This window comes from Dictyostelium discoideum (assembly GCF_000004695.1).
Source record: "Dictyostelium discoideum AX4 chromosome 6 chromosome, whole genome shotgun sequence".
In the NCBI taxonomy this organism is placed as follows: Eukaryota; Evosea; class Eumycetozoa; order Dictyosteliales; family Dictyosteliaceae; genus Dictyostelium; species Dictyostelium discoideum.
In genome coordinates, this window is record NC_007092.3 from 1,028,859 (window position 1) to 1,038,858 (window position 10,000).

The 10,000-nt window shown below is 21.6% G+C and overlaps 4 protein-coding genes across 4 annotated transcripts in view; 2 read left to right on the top strand and 2 right to left on the bottom strand.

Moving 5' to 3' along the window:
• Window positions 1-1,143, top strand: part of DDB_G0292016 (hypothetical protein) — a gene marked incomplete at both ends in the record, with an annotated part of 2,757 nt that extends 1,614 nt beyond the window's left edge. Inside the window, one exon of the mRNA XM_629767.1 lies at window positions 1-1,143. This exon is cut by the window's left edge and continues 1,614 nt beyond it. Coding sequence (XP_629769.1) covers window positions 1-1,143 — 1,143 coding nt within the window.
• Window positions 1,144-1,537: 394 nt separating this feature from the next.
• Window positions 1,538-1,672, top strand: DDB_G0292018 (hypothetical protein; the record flags this gene model as incomplete). Its single annotated transcript, XM_629768.1, has 1 exon — window positions 1,538-1,672. One exon carries the CDS (start codon window positions 1,538-1,540, stop codon window positions 1,670-1,672), a length of 135 nt encoding a protein of 44 aa, XP_629770.1.
• A 2,092-nt stretch (window positions 1,673-3,764) lies between these two features.
• Window positions 3,765-6,474, bottom strand: DDB_G0292020 (hypothetical protein; the record flags this gene model as incomplete). Its single annotated transcript, XM_629769.1, has 3 exons — window positions 3,765-4,565; window positions 4,640-4,918; window positions 5,014-6,474. The coding sequence occupies 3 exons, from the start codon at window positions 6,472-6,474 to the stop codon at window positions 3,765-3,767; spliced, it is 2,541 nt and encodes an 846-aa protein (XP_629771.1).
• Window positions 6,475-6,997: 523 nt separating this feature from the next.
• Window positions 6,998-8,587, bottom strand: ubr7 (ubiquitin protein ligase E3 component n-recognin 7; the record flags this gene model as incomplete). Its single annotated transcript, XM_629770.2, has 3 exons — window positions 6,998-7,051; window positions 7,164-8,129; window positions 8,210-8,587. 3 exons carry the CDS (start codon window positions 8,585-8,587, stop codon window positions 6,998-7,000), a joined length of 1,398 nt encoding a protein of 465 aa, XP_629772.2.
• Between the last annotated feature and the right edge of the window lie 1,413 nt (window positions 8,588-10,000).

Here is a 10,000-nt window from a genome sequence, read left to right on the forward strand (position 1 = left end):
GATGGTCCAAAAGGTAATGTTTTATCATTCCCAATCACTTTAGATTTTAAAAATGATCTTTCTACAAATTCAAATCAAATTCATACTCTAGCTGCTTTTAAACATATTCAAGATCTTGAAGAAAGTGAAAGAAAAGAAAAGAAGGATAATAAAGATAAAATCGTTGAATTGGGTAAGAAATATGGTTTAGTTTCAAAACATACCTCTTATATTGTTACCGCTGATTCTGATAATGTCACTGAAGAAACAATGAAAACTGTTGACATTATGAATCAATCACCTCCTATTCGTCCTGGTGGTCGTATTGTTTCTAGAGGTGGTGGTAGAAGTGGTGCTAGTGGTGCTTTATCTTCAAGTATTTTGTCAAGAAAACGTTCATCCTCCCCATCTACTGCTACTAAACGATCTTCTTCATCTTCATTTTCATCTTCATATTTATCTTTATCATCTTCATCCCAAAAGAAGAAAAAAGAAGTTAGTAGAAGTGATGATGATGACGATGATGAAAAAATAGAAAATTGTGTTGAAAGTTATGAAAGTGACGGAGGTGATCAATCAAGTGAACAAGATGAAGAAGAAGAAGACGATTGTGATGATTTCCATGAAGATCTAGACGAAGATTTAGGTGCTACCGCAATGGATGTTGATAAAAAAGAATGTGAAAAAGAATGTAAAAAGAAAGATTCTTCAAAAGTTGACCTTAAAGTCAAACCTTCAAAAGTACCTCTACCATCAAGATCACCTTCAGTTTCAAAACCAACAACAACATCACTACTTTCTCCATCTCCAAAATCAGCACCATCAGCACCATCACAACAAAAATCAGTTAAAAGTACTGGTGATTTATTAATTGATTTATTAAAAATTCAAAAATCAAATGGTTCTTGGACAAAATCTTCTATTGATCAATTGAAAATCCCAACTGACAAAGCACCTGCCGAATTATCAACTACTGAATTAAATGACATTTGGGTAACCATTATCGTTATTGCAAAGATTGTAAAATTCTTCTCATCTGAAAAAGCTCAATATGAACTTGCAATTCAAAAATCAACAAGATGGGTAAAACTTCAATTATCGAAATTAAATCTTCCTGAAAATACTTTTGATAAATTTTTATCAAACGCTAAATCATTAGTTTAAAAAAAAAAATTAATAAAAAAAAAAAAATTTTGTTAAAAAAAAAAAAAAAAAAAAAAAAAAAAAAAAAAAATATAAAAAGATTAAATAAAAAATTAATATGTAACAAGACTCTATTCTTTTATTAATGAGAAAGATTGAATTTTGAAAAACATGTGTCATTTTTATTTTATTAATAATTAAATTAATGTTTTTTTTTTTTTTTATTTTTTAAATTTTTATTTTTAAACTTTAATTCTAATATAAAATCTTTTTTTTTTTTTTTTTTTTTATTATTATTATTGTAATTTTATTTGTTTTCTTTTTAATATTTATTATAAATAATAATTCAGTTTATGAAAAAGAAAAGGTAGAAACAGATTTAGATAATAGAATTCCTTCACTTGATGTTTTTAATATGGATGGTTCAAGATATGTTGATATTTCTAAAATGAGTTCCAATGAAGAGAAATTAGCTTTTATTAGAAATGTAAGTCGTTGTCGGTGTTGTTGTTCACTTGAAAATATTTTTAATTTTAATCATAATTTTTAAAATAATTGGTAATAATTAAATCTCTCTATAATTTTTAATAATTATTTTTATATATTTAAAATATTGAACTTTTAACCAATGGTTATAGTGGATTCGTAATTGAAAAGTGAACTCTAAATCATTTGTAAATGATTATAGTTATAATAAAAATGAATTCTTATTAAATGGATTGGTTATCATTAGTGAATAAAGATTTAATGGAACAGTTGTAATGGAAATGAATAGAATAATTTTAAATTGTTTCAATACATATGGTTATATTGATTCTTCAGGTAGTTCAGATGTTATTAATGAGAATACAGTTTAAACGAGGTTCTTTTAAAATTTTACCACCAATTTTTACCTAATTAATACCATAACAACCCGAGCATTTATAGAATTCTTTTTTTTTACTTTATTATTTATAATTTACTTCATATATTAATAATACACGTGTTGGAAGATGGTTCTTTTGAAATTATACCACTTCCAACACATGTTTATTAGTATATGAAGTAAATTTATAAATATCAAAGTTGAAAAAGCATTCGGTAAATGTACAAATTATTTTGGTAATTCTATAAACCTTGTTATTTAACTTGGTTCTCAAAGACTTACTGCGAGTGATATCAATTAATATCAAGTAACCTACCAAATATTAAATACCAATTGCAGGTTCATTATTTGATAATAATAATAATAATGTTAATAATAAACCAAATAATCCAATCTACACCATCACCATCCAACCAAACTCACTATTCTTTCAAGATCCACCATTTCCAAATAATCCTACTGCATTATTGAACTTTTTACAGTCAAATAAAAGATTGATTCAATTCCATTTCAATATTTAAATTAATTAAATTTTAATTCTGTTTATAATTTAATGAATACAATATATACATAATAATATATTTAAAATAAAAAATCAAAATTATAAAATAATAAAAAAGAATATCTTTTTTTTTTTTTTTTTTTTTTACTATTATATATTACATTTATCTTTTGTTTTTGTCTTTTATGAATCACTTGATTTCCTAATGATATAAATGACCCCTCACCATTTTTGAATTCACAAAATTTGTATTTTTTTTAGTTTTTTTGACTAATTATTCATCTTTGACAGAAATCAAAATTACCATTTTTTTAGTGATTAGACTACATCAAATAAGAAGGAAATTTGATCATAGCGTGGAATCCAAAAAAAGAAAAAAAAAATAAACTTTAACCAAACACAACTTTGGGTGTGAGTTAACCAATATATTGTGTTTTCAAAAAAAAAAAAAAAAAAAAAAAAAAAAAAAAAAAAAAAAAAAAAAAAAAAAAAAAAAAAATTAATATTCAATTACCAATTTGGTTTTTTTGAAAGAAATAAAACAATAAAAGATTAATTTAAATTATTTAAAAATAGCTTAAAAATCGATATAATTTTATTTTTTTTATCTTTCCAATTTTTTCCAATATTTTCCAAGATTTTAAAAAATTAATGGATTTTTACTATCTGAAAAAAAAAAATAGAAAACAAATAAAATCGATATATTCTTTATTTTTATTTTCATTTTTTATTTTTTACAGGATTTCCCAATATTTTCCAAGATTTTAATGAATTTTACTAAAAGATTAATGGGTTTTACTGAAAAAAATAAAAATAAAAAAATTATTTATATAGAGGTAGTTGTGGTAGTGGTGAATATAAATAAAAACTTTATTTATTTTAAAAATGCAACAAACTCTGGAATTTAACCAAGCATTATAATTTGATTGAATGAATTACAAAATACCATTTCCTTTACAGATCTTGGAATTGTATTAAACTCTAAAAGATTATTATATGAACAACCCTGAATGAAGTATCTTTTCTGATGATGAAGGTAGAACCAGGCTATAATGCCCTTATCAAATGAATCTCCAAATTTAATATTTCTAACACCTATTCAAAGAATTAGACCTGGTAGTATTGTTAAACTATCCATCAATAATGTTGTATCAGTTGTTGGTATTTTTGGTAGTTTTTCTTCATTTAATTGTAATGATTGGTTTGATATTATATTTGTGTTTGTTTTAGTAGTAGTGGTAGAAGTAGTTATTGTTGTTGTTGTTGTTGTTGTGATTACAATAGTTGTGCTGTTGAAGTTGGTGATAATGGAATTGTTGGTGTATTTGATGTTGAAACTCCATCATCACTATTATTATTATTATTATTATTATTATTATTATTATTATTATTATTATTATTATTATTATTATTTTGTTGATTAAATTGATTAATTAATTGATTATGATCAGATTGTTTTAAAGATTCGTATCTTATTTCAGCTTCAGCTTGTTCAAAGAAAGAATTTTCTTCACTGATTGCAGGAGTATGAAAAGATAAAAATTCCACCCACAACTTTAGTAAACCAACACTTGAAGCACGTAAACAAAATATTCTTTCATGTGTAACGATTTCAAAACATTCGAAACCGCCACCACATTCACATTCTCTAATGTAGGCATTAGATAATCTAATACCATTGATTGGAGAAGGATCTCTTGGTGAATCGTAATACCAAAGGACATGTTCGTTGGTGTCTCTAATTGCAAACCATTTATAATTCCACTCTGGTTTACTTTTACTCTTTTTACCTAAATATCCACTGAATGTAATATTTCTAAAAATGTAAAATGTACCATCATCCTTGAAGAAATCCTTTGCACCATTTGCTGTTGTTATATAACCCTTATTAAATATCTCTTGACATAGAGTCAATGATTCCATTCTAGTAATTGCAAATTTTTGACAATTTGCCAGCATCCAATCAACAGTTTCACAACCAAGAAAACAATCTTTAAATTTTTTTAAATAACTACTTCTATCCATTCTCTTTAATCCATTAATATCATTTTTCATTGAATCGACAATTGAAAAAATCTATAAAAATAATAATATTGTTAATATATTTTAATTTTATATATTATTTATATATATCAATTATATTATATTACCTCATCATCAGTAGCAATTGTATCTTTAAAACAATAAATGAAACTAGCTCCATCTCTAAATGGCTGATCACCCCAATAATGTCTAATTAATGATTGATCTAATATGTATTGACCTAACTGAACTGCTAATTGTCTATTTATACAAATACCATTATTAATTAACCAATCCACCATCTCTGTACCTGTAAATGATTGTTTATATGTATGAAATTTATAATATCTATCACGAACTGGTAATCCACTATTTGAATCCTTTAAAAATTGCATTAAATTATTAATCTAAAAAGAAAAAAAAAAATTATTTTGAAATAGATAATCAATTAATACCAATTTTTTTTTTTTTCTTTAACTTTAAAGTTTAAAATAAAACATACAGTTAATTTTTTTTGACTATAAGCTGCAAATATAATAGTTTTATCATGTGATTGTAAAATTGAAGATAACCTTCTTATAAAAGAAAAACTATTCTTATTGAAATCCATTCTTGTTGGATCAAAATTTCTACTATTAAAAGATGAAAAACTATTACTACTATTATTAAAATTATTATTATTATTACAATGGTTTTGGTAATCAAAGTCTGATTGTGGGTAAGATATTAATTGTTGTTGATGTTGGTGTTGTTGGTGTTGTTGGTGTTGTTGGTGTTGTTGGTGTTGTTGGTGTTGGTGTTGTTTTTGCGGTATATCCAAATCTGGAATTTCATCATTTAAAATATTATCAATACTTTCAATTTCAGGTGGAGTATAAGGTAATCTAGCATCTCCAACGATATCATCTATATCCCCAATCTCATTATCATTTAAGATATTACCATCTAATAAATCCTTTAATTGATTGAATAATAAAACTGTCTCTTTATACTGCTCTTCATCCAATCCAAGTAGTGGTGATATAGGTGTATTATTATTATTATTATTATTATTATTATTATTATTATTATTATTATTATTATTATTATTATTTTCTTTATCATGTTTGATTAAATTTTCGCTATAAATTTCATTTCCATTTTCATGTTGAATTCGAATGGCTGGTTCCTCTTTATTTTCCTCTTTTTCTTTTTCTTCATAATCCAATTGCATTTCTATTTCTTTTTCTTTTTGTTTTTGTTTTTCCATTTGATACTCTGCTTGTTCTAAAGTTTCTTCTTCTAAATCATCTTCTATTTCTTGTTCTACAAGTATTTCCTTTTGATCATCGTTATTGTTAATATTATTATTTTCTTCATCTTCTGCATTGTATTCATTTTCAATTTCTTCTTCACTATAAATTGTTTCAATCTCTAAATTATTTTTTTGATTATTATTATTGACATCATTCATATTATTATTATTACCATTACCATTTATAAAATTATTATTATTATGGTTGTTTAAAATTTCTGTTTCTTTGTGCTTTATTTTAAAATGAGATTCATTTTCACTATCTGTACTTTTTTCATTCGCTATATCTTTATTATAACAATAACTTTCTTCATCTTTTTCCTCCTCTTCTTCATTATCCTTTGCTATTTTACAATTTTCTATTGTTTCTCTATTTACCAAGATACCATTGTAATTGTTATTATTATTATTATTATTATTATTATTATTATTATTATTGTTATTATTATTATTATTATTACCATTGTTATTATTATTTTCTATTTTATTTGCAGGTCCTAATGATTTTGAATCTTCATCACTATTATTGTCAGTGGTATTGGCTATTGCTATTGGTTGTATTGTGCCAGTTTCACCAGGAAATTGAGAATTTAATGCCTCTGTTAATTTTCTGTCCTCTTCTAGCTCATCATCAAATATTAATATGTTGCTTGTATTTCTAAAATTCATTATTTATTTTTTTTTTTTTTTTTTTTTTTTTTTTTTTCAACTATTTAAATAATTTTTACTGATTTATTCATTTAGGTTTTATTTTTATTTTTATAATTATTATTATATTTATTATTAACTATGTTTAAATGTTTGTTATTGTTAAACCGCTATTATTTTCCAATATTTTTTTTTTTTTTGTTATTACTATAATTTTTTAAAAAAAAAAAAGAAAAAAAAAAAAAAAAAAAATATTATAAAAAAAAAATAATTTAAAAAATAATTAAAAAAAATAAAAAAATTTAAAAAAAAAATTAATTTGGATCACCCTTTTAAATTTTTTTTTTTTTTTTCAATACTAAAAATAAGCAATGATATTTTTTTTAAAATTGAACAAGCAATATTTCTAGAATTTCCTTTAAAAGCAACAAACAGAAAAAAATAAAAAAAAAAAAAATTTATTGAGTTTTTAATTTATTGTAAACTAATTAGTTTCCTAAAGAATTTGTTATTAATTTCTTGGCATTATTTTTTTTTTTTTTTTTTATTTCTTAAATTTTTTATTTACATTCAAGTCCACAAAAAATGATTGAATATCCTGCAAATATTGAAAAAATAAAAATGGAAAAAAAAAAAAAAAAAAAAAAAAAGTAGAATATTAATATTATTATTTTTATTACTATTAAAAAAAAATAATAAAAATAACTTACTTGTTTTGTAATTACTTGATTTTTATCTAATTTCTTTGAGAATAACTCTTTTAATTTCTCTTTCATATCACTAAAACCTTCTATTAGAGCTCTTTGTTGAGTTGGTGGTAATGTTTTACTAAATACATCTTGACCCATTTCAAAAACATTAACAGGTTTATTATCAAGATTTTCATCTACAGTTTTATTCTTTTTTTTTAAAGAGTTTTCATCTTTTTCAAATAAGAACTCAACTTTTTTATCTTTATAAATTTCTTTACACTTTAAACAACTACATAACTCATCTTTCCATAACTCTTTACAAAATAAATCATACTTTTTGTTTGGAGTTATAACTCCACCTTCAACTTTACAAATACTATTACTATTATTACTATTATTGTTATTATTATTATTATCACCAATTATGATATGATCATTTTCAATATAACATCTAATCTGTGGATATAATAAAAGGAATTGATTTTTTGATAAACAATCAGCACAAATTAAATCTGAAAATTCACCAGGACTTGGAATATCTGTAACGTTTGAATTTAATTTTAAACAATTCTCGTGGAACCAATCTTCACAAAATATACATTGAATCATATCTTCTTTATAGTCATAAGGACTATCACAATAACAATATTTTCCTTTAAAATTATGATTATAATGATTTCTTTCATTTAAAATTTGACTTTTATCATATGATCCAATATCAATATCATTTAAATGGTTATTATTTGTTGTTGTTGTTGTTGTTGTTGTTGTTGTTGTAGTTGTAGTTGTATTATTACTATTATTAATATTATTAACATTATTATTATCATCTTCTTTAAGAATTCCTGATAATTGACATTTAAAACTATTATTAGGTTCTTGAATTTTTGTACCACAATCACATCTAAAATTCCTTTTATTAAATAACTCATAAACGTCATGATATAAATGACAATGCATTGAACATCCATAGCAAAATCCAAACTTTTAAAAAAAAAAAAAAAAATTAGATGATGATGATGATGATGATAATAATAACAATAATTGAATATTAAAATAGTTACTAATTTATCATTTGATAATTGACAAGTTTTACAAGCAAATACAGATTGATTAATATAACCTTTATCAAAAGTACAAATACTTTCATCACCCCAATCCTCTTGTTCTTGTTCTTTTGCTTCCTCTAATAAATTCTTTTCCTCTTCTAATTGATCATTCAATGCTTCTTGAATTGATATAATCTCATCATCTTTTCTACTTCTTTTACCTCCAATTATATTTGCTTGTGGTTGTGAAGTTGTGATAGTTGTAGTTGCGTTTGTGGTAGTTGAAGTTGTTGTTGATGGTGGTGGTGAAGGTGTTACTTCTGATGTTGTAATGATAGATTCAACATTTGAAGGTTCTTTTGGATTTGTATCTGTCACTTTCTCATTGTCCATTTTTGTATCATTAATCCAAAAAAATAAATAAAAAAAAAAATGGAAAAATAAAAAAAAAATTAAAAAAAAATGAAAAAAAAAAAAAAAAAAAAAAATTCAAAATTAAAAAATTTCAAGGTGCAAATTAAAAGAATAAAAAATAATAATTAATTAAAAAGGATGAAAATCAAATTTGGTATGGATAAAAAAGGAAAATCAACATAAAAAAAAATAATAATAATAATAACAATTTTATTTTTTTAATTTGTATTATTTTTAAGTTATAAATAAAAACAAGAAAAAAAATTTTTTTAATATAAAAATAAATATTAATCTTTTTTTTTTTTTTTAAGTTGTAATCTAGATCGATTTTAATACCGGTAAGATTTTTATTTAGAAATTTTCGAATGGATCTAACTCACAACTTAGAAAAAAAAAAAGAGATAAAAAAAAAAAAAATAATAATAATAAATTTTATAAAAAAAAAAAAAAAAAAAAGAGATAAAAAAAAAGAAATTAATTTCTTATTCCCAGTTTTATTTGATTTTTGATTTAAATCAAAAATTAAAAAAATAAAAAAAAATATCAAAGCATCCTTGTTTTTCAAACCTTTTTTTATTTTTGTTTTTAATTTTTTTTTTTTTTTTTTTTTTTATTTTTTTTTGAATTTTTTTGAATTTTTTTTTTTTCACGCAAATTTTTTTTTTTTTTATTTATCAATTTAACCACACAAATAAATAAATAACATAAATAGATATAAAAAAAAAGTAAGATAATCAACACCACATTCATTATTTAATTAAAAAACAATGTTATTTTGCTATAAATATAAGATAAATAAATAAAAAAAAAAATAATAATAATAAAATAATAATATAAATAATAATTATAAAATAATAATAAAAGAATAATATTACTATTAAAATAATAATTATGTTATGTTAAATAAACTTTTTTTTTTATAAAACTTAAATTTTTAATAATTTCATCATTATTTTGATATACACAAACATGTGTACCTTTTATTTTTTTTTTATTTTTTTTTTTTTTTAGAAACACGATAGTGTAAACTTTAAATAAAAAAAAAAAATTTTATAAAATATTTACAAAAAAACACCCCCACTAAATAAATATAAGAGGCAATTATAATTTAAATCACATGTATGTGAATACCAATAATTACAAAGTTTGGGAAAAAAAATAAAATAAATAAAAATAAAAAATAAAATAAAAAAAAAAAAACAATAATAAAAACAACCACCTTTTCTTTTTCTCTCTTTTGTGTGGTTTTTTTTTTTTTTTATAAAAAATAAATAAATAATAAATAATAATAATAATAAAAATTTATTATTTATAAACACACATTATTCTTTTTTTTAATTTTATTTTTATTTATTTTTTTTTCTTTTTTTTTTTCTTTTTTTTTTTAATTAA